Raw genomic sequence first — 26,599 nt, 5'->3', positions numbered from 1 at the left:
CAGCTCCCAGGCCATTTCTCCGATGCTCCCCAGAGGACAGGGCTCCGATGGGGGACTCTTTGATCATCCTTTCTATTATTTCTGAAGTTCTCCAAGATGGTCTGGGGGGGGGGCCCGAAGTGTCATCCCAGGCTCCCGTGGGCCCCTCACATGTGCTGTACTTAGCACTTACGTGCCCGAGACTTCTGCAATCCTTTCCGTGTTGCTCATGCAGGCTCTTTTTTGGTCTGTCCCACTCGCTGTGGCTTTGTTCCTCTCTAGCAGTATCCCACATGCCTCCTCCCGGCCACACGACACGCGTGGCCACAGAAATGGCTAGAAAAATGGACGAGACAGATGTATGTAACCATTGCGTCTGCCGCTTTCTTGTGATGCTCTCCCCCCACCCCAGTTCTTTCTAAGCAGACCGCCTTCTCTCGTTTTCTGAGCTTCGGCTTCCGCTAGCAACCTGAGGCTCCTGACAATGTCCACGTTGGTTTGATAGGAAAATCCATTATCTCACGGATGTCAAGTCCTTCTGGTCTGCACTCCTTCCTGGAGCTACTTCGAGTTGTTGAAGTCTTAAATCCGGGCATTTGCTTCCCTCTGTAGCCAGCTGGCCACAAAGGACACAAGACAAGGTGATTCACATGGCTCAGGAGGGCTCGGCCGGCCGGCCATCCATCGGCAGGGAGGCAGCAGTGACTGTCAGGCATGTGCCGAGTGCTTTAATGTTTCCATTGGCCCCTGTGGATCTCTGGTACCAAGAGGTTCTAACTATGTCGGTGCCTCTCCAGGAAGGAGCTGCCACGTTTGGTGGTGTTTATGTGGCCACGGATCATCACTGAGGACCTTTCTAGATTTTGCTGTCAGCCTCTCAAGCTTTGCCTTTTGGGTTTCTTTTGTGTGGTTCTATAGAACTTTGGTACAATGAATACTATGGCTGTGACTCCCCGGTCAACTCCAGACGTCCAGCTCTTACAGATTTTGCACTCTGATGAATTCTGAACACGGGGGTGCCCGGGGTCCTTGGTCTGTTGGGCGTCTGCCTTTGGCTCAGGTTGTGATCCCAGGGTCCTGGGACCGAGCTCTGCATCAGGCTCTCTGCTCAGTGGCGAGTCTGCTTCTCCCTCTTCCTCTGTCCTTCCTCCCTCTACCCCCATGCACTCTCTCTCAGATAAAGTCTTTTAAAAAAAAATTCTCAACACAAAGTGACCCCAGTGAAGATAATACCAGAAAGCAGCATTTCCAGAGATAAGAACCATCTACACTGCAAGTGGTATGGTCTTTAAGCACAGTGGGAGCCCTGCCTGATGCCCTCCCTCAGGCGTCGTCTGATTTCCACTGATGAGAGGTGCAAGAACGTCTAGAATTGGGGAAAAGCCTGTTGGTAATTAGGAGAGCCTGGATCATGTGGGCCTCTGATCGCTCAGAGTATCCTGGGTAATCGGGTTTGAAGTGAACTGGTCATGAGCAGGCCCACCCTCCCTGTTGGGCGTCTGGATGAATGCCCTGGTGTGAGTGCCTGTCCACAGGGGCACAGGCGGTCCCCTGCAGGGCATGTGACCGTCAGTATGTTGCAGGGCCTCTGCCCACCACGAGGCGGCGTCACTGGGCTGGCCGACAGTGCTCACGCCCCTCCTCTATCCGCCCCCTGGACCCTCTGGCTGTCCGGAGCAGCTAGGGTCTCCCATTATCCCCAGCCCCAGGGTGAGGAAAGAGGTAGGAAGAGGATCCCGTGTCCTGAGGCCCCAGCAGTGTGTGCTGAGCCAGGATTCAGGGCTGGCACGAGGACGAGGCTCCTGGGCACTGCCCGTGATGCCGAGGTGAGCCTCAGCTCCGCATCTGTCCCCGCTGTGTTCTGCTCTGAAATGGAACCAGTGCTGGGGACTCCAACTTTGGGGAAGGAAGTTGCTGTGGTCTGAGTGTTCCCCCAAACCCCTATGTTGAATCTTACCCTCCCGCCGTGTGATAGTTACAGGAGGTGGGGGCTTCGGGAAGGGATCAGGTCACAAGGGTGGCACCCTCATGAATGGGGTCAGTGTCCTTACAAAAGACCCCACAAAGTTCCCTTGCCCCTTCCCACACGAGGACACAGCGAGGGTGGCCATCTGCGAACCATGAAGAGGGCCCTTATAGACGCCAAATCTGCCGCCCCGATCTCGGGACGCCCCCACTCCAGAACCGTGAGGAAGGAACTCCTGTCGGGCGAGGCCCAGGGTTGTGGTATTGTTACGGCAGCCCTAACGGACCCAGACGGGCACCTGACAGCCCAAACGCTACCTTCTCTTGTTTCTCCAAGGGGACATCTTGATATTTTGGTTTTCTTCGACAACTGAACAGGAAGACGGCTGACACACGGCGCCGGGGCTGTGGTTCCGGGGCCTCCACACAGAGAGGGAGGCCGAGGTCGAGAAGGCCTAGTTTATTACGGTACAGATCGCATCAAGGAGAGGGCAGGACGCCAGCGGCTCTCCAGGGGGAAAAACCAGAGACTGTGTGTCCTGCTCGCTACATCATGGCTTGGCTGGAGGGAAGGGGCGTCTCCCCAGCCGACAGCTGAGCTTCTGGGTGACAAAGAAGATGGACACACACAGCCAAGCGGACACACGGATGGGAGGCGCAGCCCAGACCAATTTTGTTTCTTGGCTTCACAGTGAATGGAGCTCCGCGTCCCACCCCCACCCCCCAAGGAGCGGGGGTCAAACTCTCCCCCCCGGACCGTCAGCCGGGCCTGGGGCCACTGGGGCTACACAAAACACACCAGCATCTGACTCCAAATTTCAGAAACAAAGTTACGGAAATAACAAGAATCTTTATATTTTCCTCCCATAAGTGAAAAACTAACAAAAATCCAACATTTTGACGCTAGACTCAGGTGAAAGGTGGCACCTGACGGTAACATCAAGTTCTCCCTGGAATCGTCTTCCTCGGCCGTCCGCTGCCAGGCTCCACTGCCCACACTTGTCCCTGAGGCCCCAGCCGACGGCAGGCGGGGGGGACAGCTTTGCCGTGCCCGGCGGGCAGCCGGGTCTGCCGGGGCCGGAGGGCAGCCTGCTCTTGCCACGTGGGAAGGCAACAGCAGCCCAAGGCCGCGGCCCTCCCGCCCGGGAACTTCACGGGAAGCTTGCTGGGAAAGGTTTGGTCGAGAGTGGGAACCAAGAAGGCGAGGTCCGGGAAGCAGGTTCCCAGGTGTTCTGGGGGGCAGGGGTGGGGACCCTGACACCCCGCCCCAGCGGAGTCACGATACACGAGCAGGCCCCCTGGAGAAGCAGCCCACCCAGCTCCCCGTTCGTATGTGGGCTCCACAGGCGTTGCTGGGGAAACCTCGTGCTCCCCAGAACCCGCAGCCACTAACCCCCTGGGAAACAGCAGCCCAGGAACCGGACTCTCCAGAAAAGCCCTTGGCTGAGCATGGATGGCGGTGAGGGGAGCACGGACAGGGGCCTGGGACTCAGCCCTGGGGACACCGTGCCTGGCCCTGCTCCTGACCTCGGAGGGAGGAGGACCCTGAGCCCCCCCCCAGAGGTGGCCCAGGGATGACAGCTCGAAGACGAGGCTGTGCCCGAGGGAGGCGGGGAGGGGCTCGCAGAAGCAGCTCCACCCGCTGAGGCCGGAAGGGGACGGCAGGCAGCGCGGAGCCACGAGCACCTAGACCAGGCGGGTGACGTGGCAGTGGCTGGGCTCGTCCAGGTACAGGGTGCTGAAGACGTCGTTGAAGAAGCCCGGGTGGTACCTGCAGGCCCGCTCACAGTCCGGGTTGAAGTTCACCTCCAGGATCTGCGGCTGCATCACTCGCGTCCCTGACAGCACAAGAACACGGGGCACGAGCTCCCTCCTGGCTCCGCCGTGGCCTGCTGCCCTTCCCCCTCGCACTCTGTCCTGACATGAAGGCCGCCCCCTAACGGGGGTGCCCCCCCCACCCCGCCCCGTCCCGCCCCAGATCTCCGGTGGACTCAAGGCAAACACCATCTCAGATATGTCTCTGTGCCCAGGGGTGGGGGAGGGCCGGATGATCGGCTTTGGGTTAAGCAGAGGGGGCGTGGTTTGGATTACGGGGCCGGGGCGCCCCCTCACCATCTGGACGGTCGTCCCACTTGAGCATGAGGTCGATGGCATACACGGCCCGGGATGAGGGATAGTCGCAGAGGCCCAGGGGCGGCGGCTTGGCACACGCCACTTGGAACAGCTCCGTGAAGGCCTGGAAGATCTCAGCCTGGAGGATGGGGAGGCCGGGCTGGGGGCTGCACGGGTCTGAGGCCGGGACCACCCCCACCCCCCAAGCAGCTCCTTGTGCGTCTCACTGCCTCTACCTGAGCTGCGGCCCCAAAGCTCACGATCCCTCCTCCTCCAGCCTCACGTCTGCACCCCTGGCTGCCACCGCCTTCTCCGACACCTGCTCCTGGCGTGCCAGGCTAGTGCCCCTGAGTCCCCAGTACCCTGTGCACCGAGATGCACGCCTGCGGGGACCAGCCTGGGTCTCCGGCTGTGCCCCTGTCCCCTCAGGTCTGCCATTTCTGGGACCAGGTAGGGCCTACTGCCAGCGGGCTGTCCCAACTGTGCTCCGAGTCCCCTCCAGAACACCCCACGAGCCCAGCGTGGGAGGAGCAGGACCATCCCGAGGAGGCCAAGACACCCGCCCACCCCACGCCCGCCCGCAAGGGAAGGCCTGGCCTCTACAGCTCTGCCTAGGACTCACCTGGACGCTCTTCCAAGGAAATTCTGGGTACTGCTTCTCAAACTCAGGGATGAACTCATCGTAGTGCACCTGTGACAGACAAGTGGCCCATTACGCTCTGCCCGGGGCTACCTTGGGGCAGGGAGCGGGGAAGCCTGCCTTGCCTTCGTGTGGGGCTCTGGCAGTCGCTGGGGCCACAGGTCAGCGCCCGCAGCCTACCAGCACCCCCGCACCTGGGCACAGATGGAAGGCAGGAGCCGGAGTCTGAGCTCCGGATCTTACTCTGTGACTCAAGACAAGCAGATTTACTTGTCCGGCTCAGCGTCATCATCTGTGAAATGGGACACTGTCCCTTGTCTGGCACGCTATCGGCAGGGCTATTGGGAGGCTGGATGGACAGCGCATCACGTGGGTCTCAGAACAGTGCGCCAGAGGCAGAGGCTGGACCCAGGCCCGAGCTCACCGCTCAGCACCGGCAACAAGCACCCGAGCACGGCAAGGTCTCTCAAGCCAAGCCTTCATCCAAAACACATGGGTGCGAGCCGGCAGTGAGCTCGGGTGCCTTCCTCAAAGGATCAGCCAGGACGGGCTCCCTACGGAAGCCTGATGCTCACATCCTGTTGGCGACACATCCCCCTACTCAGGAGCTTCCAGGAAAACATGACCCTTGGGGTGCTGGAGGGAGGCACTCCGTTCTCTGAGAGACAACTTCCAACCACATCCCAGGGCCCTAGGGGAGAGTTCCAGGAACCCGCTTGCAACACAGCCCAGGACACACAGCAGTGGCAGGGCTGGGCATGAGCAAGGGCACGGGTGCTCTGAGGCCACCGTCCACCCTCGAGGGCTGCTGAGGCACAGGCACAGCGAGGCGTCCCCAGCAGTGTTCAGTGCAGCACAGGTACTAATAGTGAAAACCCGAAGCGACCTGAATGTCTACTAACAGGTGAATGACAAGAACATTCCAGGACAAGAACGCCCCCAGCCCCATTTAACAATAATGACAAATCTTGGGGCGCCTGGGGGGCTCAGTCCTTAAGCCTCTGCCTTCAGCTCAGGTCATGATCCCGGGGTCCTGGGATCGAGCCCCACATCGGGCTCCCTGCTCGACAGGAAGCCTGCTTCTCCCTCTCCCACTCCCCCTACTTGTGTTCCCTCTTTCGCTGTGTCTCTAGCAAACTAAAAAACAAAAACCAACTTTATAAAAAGAACAATGACGAATGTACACACATGATGCTCAGAAAAGAAAACCATAGAAAGGTTTGCTCAACAGGACAGCATTCACGCAAAAGCTTACATACATACGCAGAGTCACCATTTGAATAGTTTTGGGATATATTTATGCTGAAAAGAATCGAAACACGCCTGGAACGGGTAATTATCACATTTGGAGAGTGGCCACCAAGAAGGCCACCTGTAGGCCTTGGGGTGAGCAGCGTGGGTGAGAGGGTGGGGAGGGTGAGCCCTACTTCCCGTTGGCCTGAAACAGCCATCAACCAGCCAGCAGGTCAGGGAGGACTTCTGGGATGATGCGTGAGGCAGCCTTTCTCCTCTCCTCCACCCAGAGCCGCCTCTGCCTCTGCCTGGACTGACCCTACCTGTCCCAGGGGCACTGCTGGCCAGCCAGGGTCTGAGGCCCTCACCTCGGAAAGAGCTCTGCCCTGATGTCCCTTCGCCCGAAGTGCCCAGACAGCATGGGGGACAGCACGGATCCAGGATCCAGGCAGGGTCATGGTCCAGCAGCGGCAGCCTGTCCCGGGGGCCATGTGACTTGTACCCCTGTGCCGCCCCACCCCCACCGGTCCCCGTGCTCGGGGGGTGCCAGACGGAAGGCCGTCTGTGCCTCCAGCTGAGACCTGCCCTGCTCAGACCTGCCACAGGCTACTGCTTCGAGATTAACACGGGTACCAGAAGGCAGCTGGTCTGCACAGTCTGCCCAGAAGACAGGCCGAGGGGTGTGGGGGTCTGGGTTTGTGCCTGCGTCCAAGTGAACCCACCTGCTTCAGCACCACTTCTGGGTCATAGTTCATGACGGTGAAATGCTTCTCATAGTCGTCCAGGTCGTCGAGCGCGAAGGGCCTGCAGGAGGAACGCACGGACACAGGAGGGTCCTGAGCACGGCCGTGTCCCAGCAGGGACGGTGCTCAGAGACACCCCGCTGGACGCCTGTCCCCCCACTGGAGTGAGGGGTGCCCCGCAGCCCCTCAGAGCTTGTCTGTTAAGACACCTAGATGGCCCATCTACATCCTCGCCACCTGCAGCCGCTTGGTGCCCGTTTGACAGTGACAAGCGCCGTCCACGTCCCCACCCGTAGCTGATGCAGGCGGGGCGAGAACTCCCGCTGGTGAACAGATCTGGGCTCAGCTGGGCCGCCCGCCAGGTGAGTGGCGGAGAAGGAGCTCCAGGACCAGCTTTCCGACCCCCCCATAAAGGGGGCCCCGTCGCCCACCCCCAGCCAGCCTCCCAGTTACCGGTTGGAGAAGCGCAGCCAGAACACGTCATAGACAAACAGCCTCAGGGGCTTCACCGAGCGCAGAAGCACGACGTAGCGGACATCGAACTTGACCGGCCCCACGTCTTCTCGAAGGAACAACACTGGGCTTTCGATGTACTTGGACACGACCTAGAGGACATAGACGCAGGGTTGCGGCCGGCTCTCCCCTCGCCTGGGCCTGGAGGTACCCCAACCTCGCCCCATCAGCATCTGTCCTCACTGGCGATGGGCTCACGCCTGTGGGACATCCGAACACGGTCCCCACATCCTAGAGAAACAGGCACGCTCCTGCCCAGGAGCCCTGTGCCCTGCACCTGGCTCCTTCCTCTCTGTCTTTTCAACCCCATCTACGCTGCGGCAAGTTCTGAATCTTCACCTTCACTTTAGCTGAAGGAAAAGGTCCCACCAGTTTTCAGGTTTTGAGACCCGCATACGAGTTCTCCACTGTAATCCCGACTCCCCGTCCGCTGCCTGGAATCCCGCTCAGCCGTCATCCCACTGGCACGCTTTCCTCGACCAATAACCGTCCCCCCATCCCCCCAACCCGATACTGTCCCTGACGGGCTCCGTGTCACTACAGCATCCTCGTCTAGGGGCTCCCTGGCCTGGCTGCCTCCCTCCTGCTGGGCGGTCTCGCGTGGGGACTCGCGAGTAGGGACTCTGAGGGCAGATACACCTGGGACAGCTCTGGACAAGGGCTTCCCCCTCCCCACCCCCACTGGCCAGGGCACTGGAAGGAGCAGGGTCTGGGCTTCAGAGACACCGGGAGCCGAGCGGCCCCGGCCCCGCTGCCGCACGGCCTCACCTTGGGGCTGCTCTCCCGGTGCCGGACGATACTGTGCAGGCTCCTGGTGACGTGGGTGTCCAGGCTGCGGGCCAGGTTCCAAGGCTTGCAGATCCAGTGGTTGTCCTGGCCCCTGAGAACACATGGGCTCAGCTAGGCTGTGCCCCACACCCACCTTGGGGGACCACGGTCACCTTCGGAGAGGGACACCCAACCCCTCCCAGGGAGCAGTGGGAGCTGTCGCAGCGGGGCCGTCAGGGGCCCTCACAGAGCGAGGAAGAGGTTGCTTGAGCCAAGACACGGAGATGTCCGTGGCCGTGATCCTGGCCGTGCCCTGTGCCCACAGCTCTCAGTGCCACGGCCAGCACGCAGCAGGTACGAGCCGGGTGGGGTGAGGTCTGCAGGAGTGACGGGGGCCCTCACCGCCTCTCCCGCTGCTGGAAGCAGCTCACAAACTGCGGCAGCTCGGTGCGCAGGTTGAAGGTGCGGGGCAGCCACGCAGGGCCCTCAGGGCCCCCGGCCCGGCGCGCGATGGAGGCCAGGCAGTCCTTCACCGTCAGCAGGTTCTCGCAGGGAAACTGGTTCAGCAGCACGTTGGGCCTCTCCTGGCTGAGCCTCCTGTGGGGCCGAGGCACACGCACGCGGCTCAGGGGTGGCCAGGGACTCTGGGGGCGTCCCCCAACCCCGGGGCTGGCGGGGGGGTGCTCACCTGTAGTCCTTGAAGTGGGAAAAGTTGTAGAGGATGTCCGCGTCCGCCTCACTCTGGGCGAAGGTGAAGCGCGGGTGCGTCAGGTGACTGAGCACCTGCTGGATGTCTGTGTAGACCCTGCAGACAGAGTCGGGCTGAGCTGACTGTGCCTCCCGCGCCCCCCACGCCCCAGGGACTCAGGCGCTGCCCAGCCTGGGCTGGCGTGGGGGGGGTGCGGACGGATGGCCTCGGGCCCTGAGGCCAGACAGGCAGCGCTGACCCCACCCTCTCTGCTCCCCTGCAGGGTGGGGCCACCAGGATTCTTTTGACCCCAGCGTCCCCACCTCTAAGATGGGATCACAGCCCAATTCACACCTGTCACTGGGGTGACATGGGATAACCTGGGGGTCTAACAGATGCGAGCCTGCCTCCTACATGGAACCAAGAAGGAGGGACACAACCAGCCTCCCACTCACACACTGAGCACTGCTGGCCGAGAGGCAGCTGGAGTCCAGGGGCCTGTGGGGGAGTGTGTAGCCAAGACGGGTGCCCCGGGGAAGGCCCTGTTCCACACCAGTGCTCACTGCTGCTGGCCCAGCCCGGCCCCCACTGGCCCCGAGGAGAGGTGAGGACAGAGCCTGGAAGCTCATCTGCTGGGGAGGGGGTGGCGCAGAGGCAGAAGAAGGCAAGAGGGGGGCCCAGCCTGGGACAGCAGTCCAGGGGAAGAGATGAGGTGACTGCCAGGGCCGAGGCCGGCGTGAAGCCCTCGGTCTGCGGCTGGAGCCTGGGGCAGGACTGGGAGCAGGAAGCCAAGACTAAGTGGGCCTCAGTGGGGCCTGTGACTCAGGATGGACGGACACTGGGCAGTGGGCCTGGGCACCAGAAAGGGCCCCTGGGCTGGCCTCAGGGAAGGGGCAGCAGGCTGGGCTGCCCATTTCTGGCTGGACCAGGCTTGGGTAGTAGCCAGAGGGAGGGACTCCCATGGAGGCCGAAGCCAGGCTGGGACCCGCCTCTGAGCCTGTGCCACAGCCAGTGGGCGAGCACGGCGCACCCACCTCTCACCGGTACTATGGGGTGTCTGCTTCCACCTGGCGTCCAGCCTGCCTGGCCTTGCCTCACCGGCCAGCGCACACCTGCTGGCGCCTGCAAACCGCCCCTCCCGGCAGCCTGGCCGCCTCCGCTAGGCGCCCCACGCCTTCACGGTCGGCTCAGGCTCCCTGACTCCCGAGGCAGGCCTGGCTGTTTTCACCCCAGGACCAGAGGAACGCCCCACCACCCCGTCACTTTCACAGCATTCTCTCTGTGATCCTAGGACTCTGCCCTGGGCTCCCGTCACGGCCATGCCACCGGGATACGGCAGGCTTTCTGAGCGCCTCCCTGTGCCAGGCGCCGCTCTCAGAGCCGGGGGGACTCGGGGGAGTGGGGTGGCTCATCAGGAGCTGAGGGGGGCTACGCACTTGAAGACGTGGTCGCGGGGATAGGCCACCGGGCTGATGGCGAGCGGCAGCTTCTCCTTGTTCTCCTCCAAAATGGCCTAGAAAGAAAGCACTGAAGGTAGAAACAGACCTCCAAGACAGGAGCAAGGGAACACGTGCCACTCCCATCCTGGCATATCAGGGGGCACCCTGGACCACAGGTACAGCCTTCCCACAGGCCCAGCAGCAGCCAGAACCCTCGGACCACCCTCGCCCCGGGACTCTGGGGCTCAAGGCCCCTCAAGTGCTGAGCGACCCATTTGTGTCAAAAGAAAAACGTAAACACTGTTCAAAATCTCAGCGCTCCGCTCGCTCTGAACTGTGGGCACCTGGGAAGGCGTTAAGCCTGCCTGGCGGTGGGGAGGGGTGCCCGATGCTAGTGGAGCGCCCGAGTGCGGTTCCAACATAAGCCATGTGACTAATGGTTTAAAACACACCCAGACCGCGACACGCCCTCCGAAAGGCGGAAGGAATTCATCTCCCCTTGGGTGTGGGTGGGGCCGAAGGGGCTGCTCCCTCGGGCGCAAAGACGGAGCAGAGACGGGGAACAGAGGCGCTATGCGGGGAAGGCCCCGCAGCTCTCTCTCAGCTCCTGGGCTCTAAGACAAGCCAGCCATCACGTCCTGGGGACACTCAGCAGCCCGGCCAAAAGGCCCCTGGGAGTTAGAGCTGAGGCCTCCCGCGACACGGCCAGTGCCCCCCTCCACCAGGCAGAAGCCGATCCTCGGCCCCAGCCAAACCTCACTGGCGTGGCCGCCCGACAGCCCGGCCATGCTTCGAGAGGGGCTCCGGGTCCAAAGCACCCCACCTCCCGTCCACAGAAAGCACGTGGGATGATAAACATGTGCTGTGTAGCCTGTGATCCCGAACTCATACTAGCGACCCCCGGGACCCAGAGCACAGGCCCAAGCTGGATGGTCAGATGGGGACAAGCGACCAGGATGCTCCGGGCAACTCGAGTTCGGCCTCCTGTGGGACACCCAGGGTTGGCCCCGCCCCGCCTGCTGGAGCCACCCAAGATCAGGAACCCTCCGGCCCTAAGCCACTCGTAAGGCTTCCTCCTCGGCACACACCCATTTACTAAGCACCTACAGGTACCACTACTCTATGGGGCTCTGAAACACGCCACGGACTCGAGACAAGTGACCCTGCGGCTTCCTGCGCGGACAGTCCAACCACCACCGGCTTACATGGAATTCCCGGGAAAGGTGCCAGGAGGTCCCACCACGACGGCCCAGCCTCTCCCCAACCACAGCGCTTCCCATTCTCGCTCGAGCTAACTGGGCTGCTCCTCTGATCTATCAACCGCCGAGGCCCTCAGTGAATGTGTGATGTGCCCGCGTGGGCAGGCAGATTTCAACAGTGGGGCAAGGCTTGCAGCCTCTGTCCACGTGCTGTCACAGGCCCCCTGGCGTTGTACCCCAGCTCTCCTATGAGCTGTGCGACCTTTGGCGGGTTACTTAACCTTTCTGTGCCTGTTTCCTCATCCTCAGTAAAAATGACAGAAACAGGACCTCATGCCCTTATGCCGCAAGGACTAGAGTCACACACGCCCACGGGTGCCAACTGCAGGCTCGCTCGTGGCCCGGTTCCAAACTGCGAGCAGCCAACAGGAAGCGGTGGCAGGAGACCAGAGGGCAGGGGAGGGTGTTCCCTGTCCAGCGCTGCCTGGTCTCTTAGTGGCCATGTTCCTAGAGGCTCCACTTCCTCCCTGGCCCGGGGCCTCCCGAGCCCTGGCGCCCTGATTTGCCCAAGAGGCCACCACAGATAAAGGGCCACTAATGTGGGTAACAGCGGCACTGATGATGGTGGGACTCGCTGGGGGCCTACTGTGCGCCAGAGAAGTCACTGTGTGATGCTCGAACAGAGTCTTCACATCCCCGGGGAGGAAGAAACAGCATGGGATCAGGACTCATAACCAAGCCTCGCGGCCCACACCATGCCCCCCTCCCCCAGTCCTGGCAAGGAGTCCCCGAAAACGAAGAGAGCAGCACTGACCACCAGCACCCAGCTCTGACCCTCGGACAGCACGGCCCCGGCCTCGGGCCCCGGCACCCGGGCTGGGCGGCTGCAGGCGGCTCCTGCTCACTGCCTGAGCTCGGAGCCCCTGGTCTCTCACATGTTCACAAACGCTTCACTCCCTCACACGGCAGCCAGCTGGCGCTCAGTAGCATTTGGAGGCCGAAGAACATTCCAGAAGCCACCAGACCCCGAGGTCAGAGGCAGACGGTCACACCTGGTAGTGCTCGTCGGGCGGCTCGGGCGTGGAGGAGCTCAAGTCCAGCAGGTCGGCGGGGACCCAGGGCAGCAGCATGCACTTCCGGATCAGAGGGTCGGCCTCCCCGTAGGCAAAGTCCCGGGTCACCTCCTCTGCATCGAGACACATGGCCCATCAGGGGGCAGTGGGAGAGCAGGGCCTGGGCCCGTCCTTTGGGGTGGGCGGGTGTGGCACTTACCGCCAGTGTCCAGGTCCCGCAGGGGCCAGAGCAGCGTGTAGGCCACCTGCTGGGGCATGTAGAAGAAGGGCGCGGTGGCAAAGCTGGGTGTGTCAGAGTGCTGGATGCGCGAGCCGAACTCGTCCATGATGTACCACACCGGCACCTTCTCCTCAGCCGTCTGCAGGCAGAGCACACACAGAAACCGTGTCCACTGGTCTGGCCACTGCCCCTTCTGTCAGGCACCCTCCCACCGGTCCATGTCCCCAACTCCCGGATCCTGGAGCGCTTACCACGCACCCAAGCCCCTTAACCGGGTACAAGGGCCTGGACGAGACACACAGCCTTCCGGCTACATGGGTGTGTGTGGCAGGGAGAGGGCGAGGGGCACTTCCTGGAGGAGGTGACATCTGAGACCATGAGAAACTACTTTTGTCTTCTCCAACATGAAAAGTGGTGAGGGGCTAGAGCGTGAGGCTGGGTCTGGGGAGGCTGGTAGGACAGGTGGTGATGGACACCGAGGACGTGTGCTCAAGGGACAGGACTCTTCGGATGTGAGCAAACCCTGAGGGCTTTCAGGGGATGACAGAGCCCGACGGCACTGGGCCACAGGAACCAAGTCATGGGGCCCATGTCTAGAGGTCTGAGAGAAGGTCGCTCCTGTGAGCTCAAGGGCCCTGAGAACCAGGTGGCCCAAGGCTGATTAACAGGGCCACGAGGGAGCCCTGTGGGATAAGGGGGGCCCTGGGAGGAGAGTCTGTTCACTTCTGGGGCAGAGGCCCCTGGGGCTGGGTCCTGGCTCCCCCAGGTCGTCCCTGCTCACCCCGTGTGCCAGCTGGTAGGTCTGGTTGAACCGCCACATCTCCTCCAGCACCAGGTCCTCGGCCTCGGCGCTGGGCAGCTCGCCGTGGAACCCGATGCCCATCAGGTTGGCCATGCGGAGCAGCAGCCCGGGCACCTGCCGCAGCTGCTGGCGCGCGTGCTCCACGCGGCACGTCCAGGCGTGGTCGATGAGGAAGATGCTGCGGGCACAGCCGAGGGCAGGGGTGAGGGCCGGCAGGGGGGGTCTGCCCTGGGGGACGAGGGGAGGGGGAAGGCCTGCAGCTGTGGCCTGGCGAGCTTCCACGCCCTCTACCAGTTTCTGCAAAAACCAACGGGGTCTGTACCTCCTGTCTGGGGGCCGGTGTGAGGGTCAGAGGAGACAAAACACACAACCTGCGGACTGTACCAAGTCCCTGTGTTCTCGCTGATCGTTATCATCGAGCACTGTCGTGGTGAGTGCCTTCAGCTGCATTTGCACCAGCCGGACCGGCCTCGCTCCCTATCCTGCCCCCTCAGGTGCGGGCGCTCAGGAAAAGCAAATGCTGCACACAATGGGAAGCCAGGGGCGGGGGAGGCATGCAAAGGAGCTCCGGCTCCAGCGGGCACAGCAAGCCCCCGCGCATTTGGACCTCCGTGGCCCACGTGCCCAGTCCCCCTGGAAGAGCCCAGGGGTGGGGCCACCGCAGAGGACCAGGCAGGCATTCCCACGGCAGGCCCAGGGCCACACCTGTCCTCCCGCCCCTCAAGGCAGGGCTTCTGGGACACCCTCCAGAGCCCTGCTGGGAACACGAGGCTCCGGCACCCAGGGGTGTGGTCTGCCTGCCAGGCAAAGCGACCCTCACCTCCCTTCCCCCGGGTGACAGCAAACGCTCCAGCTCTTGGGCTGGGGGGCAAAATCGGCAGCACTTGTTCCACTGGGCTTCTAGGACTGTATGTCTGCACGCGCAAAGCGAGTGCTTGTGCTCAGAGGTTCTGACCACGGGAAGCCACGCTTCAAGGTGGGACAATGCTTGGGGCTACGGTGCCATACACAGCAGGTGTGGGGAGAGGATGAAGCAGGAGCCTGGCAATCAGGGGAGACTCAGAGCTCTGCAGGGAGAAAGGCCCCGGAGCCGGGAGGGCTGTGGAGTGGGAGGAGCTGAGACCAAAGGCAGGACTCCGCTCGCGTCCCCTCCGGAGCCCGCCTGGCGGAGGTGTGCGCTCAAGGGGGTGGAGGGGCAGCGAGCTCCTGGAGTTGGCTGCGGGGCCCAGGCCCCAGAGCAGGTGCACTGAGCTAAATGTGAATGGTGAGCCTGCAAATTTCTGAGTCGGACAGCCCACAGGTGGAGGGGACAGGCTGCTGTCGTTCCCTGAGTGACCACTCCCGCCCCTCACAGGCTGCTCTGCGGAAGAGGAGGCCAGCCAGACTCTTCCCCGAAGAGCTATGGACACAGGGGCCTGGGGACCCTGAGAGGCCGGCAAGTGTCCTCTCCAAGGGTCCAACGAAGTCTGGCAGAGGAGCCTGGAGGCCTGCCGTGGCTGGAGGCAGGAATGCCAGGGTCCAGTCTTAGCTGTGCCCCATATACCCCGTGGCCCAGGGCCACACCAGGCCTGCTCTGGGCCCTGGTGTCCTCCCGAGGAATCAAGGAGACCGCACTGCTCACAGCCTGGGCACAAAGCCCTGGGAGAACCTGTTACAATTCCTGGGCTCCCGAGACTGGGATTTAGCAGGCCTGGGGGAAGGTCCCCGAACAGTCCGGGCTCACCAGCCTGGCGTTCCACACCCCGGCTCTCGGCCAGCTGTGACCTTCCGCAAGTCCTTCCTGTCTCACTGGCAAAATCGGCACACATCACCCCTCTGCTGTGGGACCCTACTGATGGTCGGGAGGGGCTGGGGAGGCTGCTCTCGGGTCTGTCTGAAACATGTCCCACGCGGGAACATCAGTAGCTGTCGTGGCCAACCTGACCACGGCAAACACGAGCGCCTGCCACGGCTGCTTCTCTCCAGAGGAGCCCGCGCTGAGGACCACGGTACGGACCACAGACCATGGACCACGGGCCTGCAGCTCCTACCTGTTGGGGTCGGCCGCCTGGAGCCCGTTCTCGCTGGTCACGATGACCTTGTAGCAGAGCTCGCCGCCAGGGTTGGGCTGCTTCTTCCGTGCTTCCCGGGCCTCCTCGCCCTCACTCTCCTCCTCCACTTCCTGCACTTGCATTATCCCGAACATCTCCCCGGCATCGAAAACCTGGGGCCACAAGCAGGGGTATTGGCAGGCTCCCCAGGCCAGAACCCCCGCCTCATAGAGCACCACACCCTGGCCTCAAGGACCAATCCAACCCCTCGGGGACGCAGGACCTGTTTATTACCCAACCACCCATCTTCCGGGTGGGGGAACTGAGGCTCCTGGAGATCAGCCAGGACCGCGACCTAACCAGGGTCACCAGCTATTGTCCTGGGTGTGCTCAGAAGCGGGCTGCAGGCACGAGTGGCCAGGCCAGAGGTGAATCTAAGAGCTGGGATCTTGGCAGGGCCGGGGATCTCACTCCAGTCCTCCAGCGGGACAGCAGAGGCGCCCCAGAAGGAAAACAGGTGGCTGAGAACCTCCCACAGCCACCGCGCCAGCCCTGCTGAGAAGCGCTTTGGGCCTGTACAGCGTGTGCTCTGGGCTGGTCTCCTGAAGTGCTGGGTCAGAAAGATAAGGGCCTTGGTCCTTGAGTTTCCTTGCCAACCACACGCGGCCGAAGCCTAGCCAGCCTGCCCCCATCAGCCACACTCCCGCACTGTGTGTCTGCCGCCACCTGACAAGGGGCCTTAGGACAGATGCTGGAGCCAGGCCTTGAACAAGTCAACTGAACCACGTCGTGCCTCAGTCTCCCCATCCATACAATGGGAACAGCAGAACTGACTTCCTAGGGTTGTGGGAAGGATGAAATGATTAACAGACATCCAAGGCTTGGAGGAAACTCAGCTCGGCCCATGCCCTGTGAGCATGCCACCACCACTCTGCTGCTGAGAGCAGCCTCTCCCTGGGGAAGAAGCATCCTCGGTCTTCCAGGAGAGCTGAGTGTTCAACCAACAAACAGTGCACCGACAGTCCCTGGCACGAGCAGGGACTCAACAAAAGCCAGTTCCCCCAAACCCACTTCTCAGGACCCTGACAGAAGCAAGCTTCACGCAGATGCAAACCAGCTCCATAGTCAGGCACCCGCCGCTTCTCCGGGCCGGGCCCCAGCCTGTGAGGCCGAACCACTCGCCATCTTGCCCGGGCAACCGGCCGCCGATGGCGGAGCGGGGTGGGAGGCCCAGGTCCCCGGTGCTGGGGCCTGACAGGAGCTGAGCGGTACAGAGGGGGGAAGATCTGAACACGTGGCTGGGGGGCAGTGGTGCAAGGACCCGCAAGGACCCCAGGCTGGGGTACAGAAGCTGAGGGTAGGGAAGGCTGTGGAACCGGTGAAGCACGCCAGGGCCCCCTGAAGACAAGGGCAGCTGCCTCAAGCCAGGATCCCCGAGCAGTAAGAACCAGGGGGCGGGGGGCTGGGGTGCTACCTTCCCTCCAGGACAGAGCTGCTGAGAGGACTGGAATTCACTCTGGGTTTCAATCTAGAACCCAAATCCCCAGTCCTCGTCCCCAAATCATACGGGAGGGAGGGGGTACACGGTGAGGTAGCCTAAGGCCCTGGGGACAGAGGGCCTGCCTCCCTCCCCCCCACTGTGAAATGAGGGGGACCACAATCCCTCCATGGAGGAAAAGCCCCTAAGAGGTATGGAAGGGGAACGGCTTTAGCTGGGAAGTTCCTGCTGGGAGGGAGAGTTGGAATTTATCTTAGAACACTCCCCATCCTTTCCAACTGATTTGAGGCAAGGCACCAGGGTCACTGGCCTTGTGGGGAGGTGGAGGTACCCCCATTCCTGCTGGCAGGTGCCCTCCCCCACACCTGGGCCCAGGAGAGTGGCAGGTTTCACTGAGAACAATGGATGCAGGTTCTGGGTCTAGTAAACTGATGACTCACAGCTCTGCCCATAACCCCTCACGGCAAGGGAGGGTCATGGAAAAATACTGGCTGCCCCCTCGCAGTGCTACAGCAGCCAAGGCAGAGGGGACGCTGCCCTCTGATGACTGCCCTCCATGAGCTGGTGCCCGCTGATGCTCGTCTCAGGCCTCCCCACCCGGTCCCCTCTAAGACTGTGGGAGCTGGGGCCCTATTCCACCATCGGGCTTTCCAGAAGGAGACTCTAGCTCAGACGGACCAGTGTTGCCCGAATGACGGTTTACTGCCCAGAGGCTGGCTAGGCCCGGGGGGTTCCCACATCGTGTGCCTTTCACCCAGAATGAGGACCTTCTTCTTATCCTAACAAACTGGGGGAGGTTCCCAGCATATGCCTGGGACCAGAGCCAAGGGCTCAGGAAACACTGGTGGAGTGGAGGGCGAGTCCTACAGGAAGGAGATTCACAAGAGGCAGGGACCTACTGAGTGTCACTGACACTGTCTTTTTTTATTACCTCTTCCTGGCTCTGGGGCTCTGCTTCACCGCCTCTCCCAGTCTGTCTAGGCCCCCAAGGCAGCCCCCCACCCGAGAAGAGCCTTGTTCCCGCTAAGAAGGCCTCCCTAACGGACCGGTGTATATGTGCTCTGGCTTCAGCAGCTGGGCAAAGGACCCCAAACCAGGGCCTGCTCATTGGCCAGTATCCATGGGGTACCCCCCTGGAGGCCAGGCTAGAGAAGGCTGGCGGGCAGAAGGGAGCCATCCCCACAAAAGGGAAGAGAATCTAGAAGCATGGGAACATTTTTCTTTAGATGTCCGTCTCCCACAATCTGTTTTCTTTCATCTGCAAAAATGAGGGTGACTGGGGATCAAATCAAATGATGAGACAAGAAAGAATCTGTGACCCGAACAGTTAAAGCCACACAAACTCTTGGGACATCTACTCTCCCTGGAGGTGGCAGTCGCTGAGAGCGAGGGACAGGTTCCCAAGTTTGACAGGCTTTGGGAGGCTCACTTCCTCTTCCTGTGACTCAGTTTTTTCAACCGCATAATGGGGATGACAAAGCTGCGGGACGCAGACGCGTGGGGAACTCGGGGTAGGTCCCGACACACCAGGGGAGCAGCGCACACAGCCCGGCCAGCCCCAGGCACTGGCAGACCCGGGGCCACAGGTGCTGGGCCCTTGCTGCCACTCTTAGTCCCCCAAGTCTGGAAGCTCCTAAACCGCCAAGGAGGCGACGTCTAAGTCGGTCATCAGGGCATTGGCGCTCTTCACAGCCACCCCCGTGCGTTTCTCCCGCCGCGTCCACGCCGCGCCGCAACACGGACACGCCCCCGGCGCGTCGCGCCCCGGCCTGCGCTCCGCGGCTGAAGCTTCTGCCGCCCGGCAAGGCGCTCGCTCCGCTCCCGCCCCGGACAACCCCCAGCCTCATGCGCACCAGTCGTCCCGGGGGCCGCCGGCCGCCCCGCAGCGCCCCTGGCCCGGCCTCCCCGCGCCGCGCCCCGGCGGCTCTCGGCCAGCGGCCCGCCCGCAGCCACGCCCTTCCCGGGAGAAGGGTCCAGCGCCGCCCGCGCCCCGGCTCCCCCGGCCCCGCTCTGCGCCCCGGTCCTCCCGGCCGGCGCCTCGCCCGCCCGCACCTCGTGCTCCAGCTTGTGCAGGAGGCGGCCCCAGTACCGCTCGGGGACGCCGGACGCGCGCAGCGCCGGGCCGTGCAGCGCCGCGAACTCGGCCCGGGCCCGCGCGTCCTCCTCCGCAGTCCGGTCCGGGTCGCGGCGCTCCCCGTTCTCCGAGTTCTGCGACCCCGCGTCGGCGTCCATGGCGGCAGCGCCAGCGCCGAGTCCCACTCCGCCGCAGCCCCGGGCCCGGCCCTCCGACTCGGCCCGCCCGCGCGCGCCCCGCCCTCCTCCCGAGCGCCCCGCGGCCCCCGCCCACCGCCCGCCCGGCGCCGGCTCGCGCGGGCCGCCGGGAGCCAAGCTCCGGGAGCCGGACCCGGAGCCCGGAGGCCCAGCCGGCCTCGGGGCGCGTGCGCGATGCGTGAACGCGCGGGCCTGCTTGGGGGGGAGCGGTACGCGGGCGTGCGGCGTGTTGGGGGCTTGGCGCTGCTGGCCTGTGCGCACGCGCGCCGGCTGGGGCCGGTGTTTCCACCCTCGCGCCCCGCGGCTGCCCCGGGGGACGCCGGGAGCCAGGTTGTGCGGCGTCCACGCGGTCGGAAACGGAAGAGAGTCCACGCACCGTCCGGGAAAGGGACCTGAGGCCCGGAGACTGGGCTGTTCACGGCGTGGGCTCGCCTTGGACGCCTCGCAGACCCCGGGCGTGGGAGGGGATCTCCGATTCTTCTGAGTGATCCACCAGATCTAGGAGCTGCGGAGTCGCGGCCCTCCCGATTTCCGTGCGTTCGGATTCCGCGCGTACGTCTATTCAGTTAAGCCCGCGGTGGTTCTCGTCCGTGGAGGTGTTGCAGAGGCATTTCTGAGTGCAGTTAGCCGAATTTCAAAAACCAGGCCTCGGACGTCAGTTTTTTCAAGGTGTCCCGCGTTCCACTGTCGTGTTTGCAACTTTGCAACCGTTGTAATTTGCTAAAGAGCGCGAAGGCTGGTGTTTTGTTTTGTTTTGTTTTGTTTTTTTTTTTGTTTGTTTTTTTGGTGCTTTCGTTTCTGAGTACTTTGATTAAAAGTTTTAAGTTGTGTTTGGATAAAATGCAGTGGTTCCGGGCACTTGTTCAGTCCCTCCGGGACACGTAACGTTGGTGTGCAAAGGTTCACACTTTCAAAGCACCGTTGGTGAGGGCACAGGGAAAAAGTTCCTGCCGTGCTAAAGTACTTTTATGTATCTGCCACCAGCTTTGCCACAGACATTTTGTACTTCATTTACTCTAATTGTGAAAAAATGTGAATTTTGACAACTACGATTTCTAATTCAATTGCTGTAATTTACAGCTTGTTTGGATGAAATTATTAAGCACAATTAGTTCCAAGTATATTTCTGGTCTGTGGGGTTTTTAATTTAGTAAGAACCTTGGTCCCTTTGTGCTGTGCCCATTGACCTTTTTTTTTTAAGTTTTATTTATTTATTTGATGGACAGAGATCACAGGTAGGCAGAGAGCCAGGCAGAGAGCCAGGCAGAGAGAGAGAGGAGGAAGCAGGCTCCCCATCGAACAGAGAGCCCCACCTGGGGCTTGATCCCAGGACCCTGGGATCATGACCTGAGCCGAAGGCAGAGTCTTTAACCCACTGAACCACCCAGGCAACCCCCCCATTGAACTTTATATGAGCGTTATCGTTGCCAAAAAAAAAAGGCTTTGGTGTTCACCTTTTTAACTGAATTTAGCTAAGTAGCATTTTTTTAAAAACGATTTTATTTATTTGAGAGAGAGGCAGAGATAGAGCACAAGCAGGTGGTGGGGCAGAGGCAGAGCAAGAAGCTGACTCCACGCTGAGCAGGGAGCCCAATGTGGGGCTCGATCCCAGGACTCCAGGACCATGACCTGAGCGGAGGGCAGACACAACCAACTGAGCCACCCAGGCACCCCAAGCTGCTTAGCATTCACACTCCTGGCCCCCACACATCACATGTGTGATGTGATGTGGGCCAGGAGCGACTGGTCAAGAATTTTTCAGATATTTTCAGGGCAAGGGGGTGTTTCTATTAAAGCACAGGGCAGGACCCGTGGGCAGAAGGAGCTGTACTGGGGTCCTGAGGAGCGATGGATTATATACTTTTAAGTTGGGAGGGGAGTAGAGGTAAAGGCATTTCCAAATGGATATTCATGTGTTTCTAAGACTTAAAGGATCGTGAAGATCCCGCGGTTGTCAAGCTAAAGTTGCTTTTTGCCTCTAGCAAAGCCTTAAGACGGTAGCGAATTCCTTGAGAATGTCATATTCTGCTGTCTCAGGTATTTCTCAGGGGGCTGCAAATTATAAGGAAATTGGGTGGCTCAGTGGGTTAAGCCTCTGCCTTCGGCTCAGGTCATGATCTCAGGGTCCCAGGATCGAGCCCTGATTCAGGCTCCCTGCTCAGCGGGGAGCCTGCTTCTCCCTCTCCCTCTGCTCCTCCCCTTGATCATGCCATCTGTCTCTCAAGTTCATAAATAAAATCTTAAAAATACTTTAGAAAAATGAGTGAAATAAGTGTAGAACAAGTCATACGGTGTAAATGAAGTCATTACTTCAGGAGTGGCGGGTCAGCCCACTTCTGCAGCTGTACCCGTTAACCCATTTCTGGACACCGTCTTTGAAAATAATTACTGACTTTTGAAAATTGATGGGATGCTTCGGAGTCAGAATTGTGTCGTCTGGTGTGGCTTGTGGCTCGTGATGTCTCTTCGGCCCCCACCGTGAAAGCTAAAAGCCAACAAATATCTTGTGGAGGTTTCAGTTTCATAATTGGCCTTGAGAAATGGAGATTCAGAACCGATTTTTAAATGAAACATGGACGCCATTTCTGTAAGTGTCTTGCTCCTGAAAAGATGTACTGCCCAATCGGAACAAAATACAAGTAATAAACTTCTACCATACACGGGCCAATCTGCTGCAGCAAAATGTTCAGACTCGTCTGCACACCCCGGGGCAGGACCACTCAACCTCTGTCTCCCATGCACATCTCGTGCATGTGCAACTACCCTGTAATTTTCCCCGAAGCCTCATGCACCTTGCAGCCCACAGAATAGCGCCCAAATCAGGTGGTAGGTAGACAGGGGCAGCGGGACCTCCCAGTGAAGATGTAGTACATAACGGTATTATATTGTAACTCGGTAAGAAGTATCATCCATTTCACTGACCTGAACATCATGAATAACAACTATGTGATATTCTTTATCATGCATTACAGTCTGGTGCCTATGTAGATAGCATATGTCATACATATAATAATTATTTTATTATGAGCAGCTGTACGTTGCACTAGCTGAAAACCTACTTGTCCTCTTTGATACCTCCAACCCTCCCGCCGCCGCCCTGGCCTACAGTTTATCTACTCCAAGGACAGTAACTCCAACTGGGACTGGCTTAAGGATAAAGGGTATTTACTGACTCATACTGTGTTATGCACTGAATGTTTGTATCTCTAAGATTCATATGTTAAAGTCGTAACCCACAGTGCGACAGTACTTGGAGAAAGGGCCTGTGAGGAGGTGATAAACATTAAATGAGGTCAAACGAGTGGGGTCCTAATCTGACAGGGCTGATGTCCTTACAAGAAAGGGAATAGATACCACAGCACCGTCTCTGCCAAGTGAGGACACAGTGAGAAGCCAGGAAGAGAACTCTAAGAACCAAACGGGCTGGCCCCTTGGTCTTGGACTTCCCAGCCTCTAGAAAACGAATTTCTATAGTTTATGCTACATGGTCTGTGTCATTTTGTCATGGCAGCCAAAACCATGCAACATATAGATGGGCATTCATGTGGGCTTCAGGTCCGGCTTGATCGAGGGGCACACAGGCATCACAAGGATCCAGTTTTCCTGTCTAGTCTCTCAGCTCTGCTTTTCTCTGGACTGGCTTTCCTCTCTGATAGGCTTCCCCCTTGTAGCCATAAAGCAGCTACATCAGCCCTGGCCTGTCTCCTCTCAGAGGTCACTCCTGCTGGGAAGGGGAGCCTGAGTGTCCATGTTTCTCTCGCATGATGGTTGGGTCCTATGAACATCGCTGACCCATCCCTCCGACAGGGCAGGCCTGTTTCGCATTCTCTTCATCAAATGCAAACCCAGTGGTATCAGGTCCCCACTTGAAATCTTGGGTGGTTCCCCAGTGCCCGGGAGTAAAAGCCCAGCCCTTCGTGGGGCCTCAAAGGTCCTGCTGACCTCTCCAGCCTCCTCTTAGCACGTCCTCCCTCCCTCTTTGACTCCTGCCGCTCTGACCATCTCCAGCACTTGCAGGGGGACACACAGCCACCGTCTCGGGGGTTGTGCTGCTCCTTTTGCCTGGTGGCCCTCGCCCTCCGCTCCCCTCCTTGATTCCACCTCCTTTCTGGGGTCTCAGCTGAAGGGGTATCCCCTTAAAGAGGCACTGACTGTGCAATCCGGTTGACATTAACTCCTGTCTCTGCTTCCCTCACCGCCAGGGGAAAAGAAAGGACAGAGAAAGAGGAGAAAAGGAACTTCTATCTGGAAAATCGCGAGCCTAGGGTGAACTCTGGCCCCTGAAAGCTTCTCCTGGGGAGGGCTGTGCTGGGAGCACACCCGGGAGCCTAAGCGCCCCTTTACCTGCTGCTCAACTGAAGAGGCGGCGGTCGGCTTCCAAGCGGAGGAGAGCCACGGGCGGGCTGCAAGCTGGGCTCCAGGCTGGTCTCCAAGCCGGCAGCTTCGTAAGGAAATGCGTTGCAACCCACGCTTTGGCTCCGCTGTCCTGTAAAAGACTGAATGCGTCTAACATCTAACCGCGTGTGGCGCGGTCAGGCGACAGCGGCGCTGCCCCTTCCCGCGTCACCGTCCCTTCCACCTCCGGGAAGGAAGGCCTGGCGCGGGAGGGGACGTGGCTTACTTCCAGGCTTCAGAAAATTCTTTCCTCACATGGGTCCGCGTGCACGGACACAGTAGGTTGTTTAGTTCTGCTTGCTTCTGAGGTCAAGGTTGCGATGTGATGTTCTCGGGAAGCTTTCATTTCGCGCCACACGGTGATGTTTTGTCTTGTTTAGATCGGAACGGGTTTTGCTCCCATCTTCGACGCCAAGGGGCTCTCCACCTCTCTGATTGTTTGGTTCTGACACCGTCTACCGGGAGTCAGCACAGACCCCACAGGTTAAGGGCTCAGTCCCCAAGAGGGCACGCCCTGGAGACCCCCGGCATGTCCCAGGTTGTCAGCTGTGCTTCTCATCAACCTGTTATCAATTCAGGGGGTGCCCATGACCTCCTCCTGGGGTCTGATGATTTGCCAGAACGGCTCACTGAACTCAGGAAAGTGCTTTATTGACTATTCCCGGCTTATCATAAAGGGTACAATTCAGGAACAGCCAGATGCAAGAGACGCATAAGGCAGAGGCTGGGGCGACTGGGTCGGTGAAGCGTCTGCCTTCGGCTCGGGTCGTGATCCCAGGGTCCTGGGATCGAGTCCCGTATCGGGCTCTCTGCTCAGCGGGGAGCCTGCTTCTCCCTCTGCCTCTGCCCCTCCCCCTGCTCATCCTCTCTTTCTCTTGCTCTCTCAAACAAAATCTTAAAAAAAGGCAGAGTCTACCTTGGGAAAGGGCTGTATGCCACCCTCACAGAACCTCCGCGCATTCACCAATCCAGAAGCTCCCTGAACATTGTTATTTGGGGAGTTTTATAGTGATTTCATTACATAACGAGTATTGATTAAATACCATAGGTCGCGGGTAGAACGGGAAGGTCCGATCCTCTGGTGACCAGCCCCACCCTGGAGCTCTCCAGGGCCCAGCGCCCAGTCCTTCATTAGTATCCGAAAGACACCATTCTGGAGACTTCCAGACTTCCATGGCTCATTCCAGCCATGAGCTGGAATAAAGACCAAGTAACTGTTGCTTATTGTATCAGAGAACAAATTCACACCCCATGACGTTCGCCCCTTTAAGGTATACAATCCCGCGGGTTTGAGTGTGTTCATTTTGGGAGCTGGGGTCGTGTGCAAACATCGCCAGGGTCTAGCTCCAGAAGGCGTCAATCCCATGAAAACTCTCCACTCTTGGCAGCCACTTACCCACTTTCTGTCTCCAGGGATTTGCCCGTTCTGGACGCTCATAAAATGGAACCACACAGAATCTGGCTTTTGTGACTGGGCTTCCTTCACGGAGGATTGGATTTGCAAAGTTCATTCATAACTTAGCACGGATCGGTGTGTCATTTCCTTACATGGCTGAGTACTACCATCCCACTGTGTGGGTTTCCCACATTGTGTTTGTCTGTAGGGAAGTTCATGGGCATTTGGGCTGTTTCTACTCTTTAGCTGTTTTCCTTTTTTTAAATTTAATTCAATTTATTTATTTATTTGTTTGTTTTACTTTTGGGGTGTTAATGAGTCACCCTGCGGTGAACATTCACGTACACATTTTCGTGCCAACATTTCAGTTTTCTTGGACGTACACAACCAGGCGTGGAACTGCTGGTCATAGACTGAGTTCACTGACCAAGGACCTGCCAAACTGCTTTTACACATCATTGTGAAATCTATTCCTAAATATTTTATCCTTTTTGATGCTATTGTAGATGGATTTCTTTGAAAACTAGGCGCCATGGGCACCTGGGTGGCTCAGTGGGTTAAAGCTTCTGTCTTCGGCTCAGGTCATGATCCCAGGGTCCTGGGATCGAGTCCCGCATCGGGCTCCCTGCTCGGTGCGGAGCCTGCTTCCTCTCTCTCTCTCTCTGCCTGCCTCTCTGCCTACTTGTGATCTCTGTCAAATAAATAAATAAAATCTTAAAAAAAAAAAACAAACAACAAACGAGGCGCCATGCCCGGGTGGAGCCCAGGGTGGGGCTTGAACTCCCAACCCTGAGATCAAGATCTGAGCTGAGATCAAGAGTTGGACACTTAACTGACTGAGCCCCCCAGACGCCCCTAAATGGATTTTTCCCCTTAATTTCATTTTCAGATTATTCATTGTTGGTACACATGCTGTAGTTTTTTGAATGTTGGTGTGTTGGTAACCAATGGCCAAGAAAGAATTCTTGCAATATCTTTGGTGCAAATGGGGGTTTTTATTAAAGCACAGGGACAGGATCTATGGGCAGAAAGAGCTGCTGCCCCCCAACCCCCCAACCCCCCCTTTAGTGAGGAGCAACTGATGATACACTTTGGGGTTGGGGGAAGTAAAGAGAAGGGAAGTTTCAAAAGGATTTTCATACACTATAGAAGACACAAGATACCGGAGGCCTTGCTTATTATCAAACCAAGCTTCTTTTTCCCTCTAGCAAGGTGCGAGCGTCAAGACAGTAGGGAGTTTCTGGGAGGAAGGTTGGTTGCTCTCTGTCTCCTCAAGCACTTGTCAGTGGGCTGCAGGTTATAAGGACAATTTTATCTACATTCCTTCTACCTTTGTTTCCCACATCATATGAAAATGTAATTGTTTTTTAAAGATTTTATTTATTTGAGAGAGAGAGAGAGAACACGTTCCCAAGCAGGGGAGGGGCAGAGGCAGACTCCCCGCTGAGCAGGGAGCCCGATGCGGGGCTCGATTCTAGGACCCTGAGATCATGACCTGAACTGAAGGCAGACGCTTAACCCACTGAGCCAACTAGGTGCCCCGAAATGTAACTGATTTTTGCAGGTTGATCTTAACCCCGGTAAGCTTGCTGACCTCATTTATTAGCTCTAACAGCTTTTCTGTGGATTCCTTAG

General features: G+C 59.3%; 1 protein-coding gene across 1 annotated transcript; it reads right to left on the bottom strand.

The window, feature by feature from the left end:
* Window positions 1-2,774: 2,774 nt before the first annotated feature.
* Window positions 2,775-19,203, bottom strand: TTLL12 (tubulin tyrosine ligase like 12). The gene is made up of 14 exons (XM_080812251.1): window positions 18,955-19,203; window positions 15,405-15,577; window positions 13,354-13,552; window positions 12,552-12,711; window positions 12,332-12,465; window positions 10,078-10,154; window positions 8,642-8,758; window positions 8,356-8,550; window positions 7,954-8,065; window positions 7,126-7,277; window positions 6,652-6,733; window positions 4,679-4,747; window positions 4,057-4,195; window positions 2,775-3,782 (listed from the first exon to the last, which is right to left on the bottom strand). Exons 1-14 carry the CDS (start codon window positions 19,132-19,134, stop codon window positions 3,631-3,633), a joined length of 1,941 nt encoding a protein of 646 aa, XP_080668377.1. The 5' UTR covers window positions 19,135-19,203; the 3' UTR covers window positions 2,775-3,630.
* Between the last annotated feature and the right edge of the window lie 7,396 nt (window positions 19,204-26,599).

The sequence above is a fragment of the Martes martes genome (assembly GCF_963455335.1).
Source record: "Martes martes genome assembly, chromosome: 8".
NCBI classification, from domain to species: domain Eukaryota; kingdom Metazoa; phylum Chordata; class Mammalia; order Carnivora; family Mustelidae; genus Martes; species Martes martes.
This window is presented reverse-complemented; position numbering and strand designations above follow the sequence as displayed.

What these genes read in the sequence shown, in the direction of transcription:
- TTLL12 (XM_080812251.1), bottom strand. Translation starts at nt 19,134, where the DNA reads ATGGACGCCGACGCGGGGTCGCAGAACTCGGAGAACGGGGAGCGCCGC. An exon ending in CCTACCAGCTGGCACACGGG is followed by an intron (nt 12,712 to 13,353) that starts GTGAGCAGGGAC and finishes CTCTGCCTGCAG; the next exon opens with ACGGCTGAGGAGAAGGTGCC. An exon ending in TTCCTTGGAAGAGCGTCCAG is followed by an intron (nt 4,196 to 4,678) that starts GTGAGTCCTAGG and finishes CCCATCCTCCAG; the next exon opens with GCTGAGATCTTCCAGGCCTT.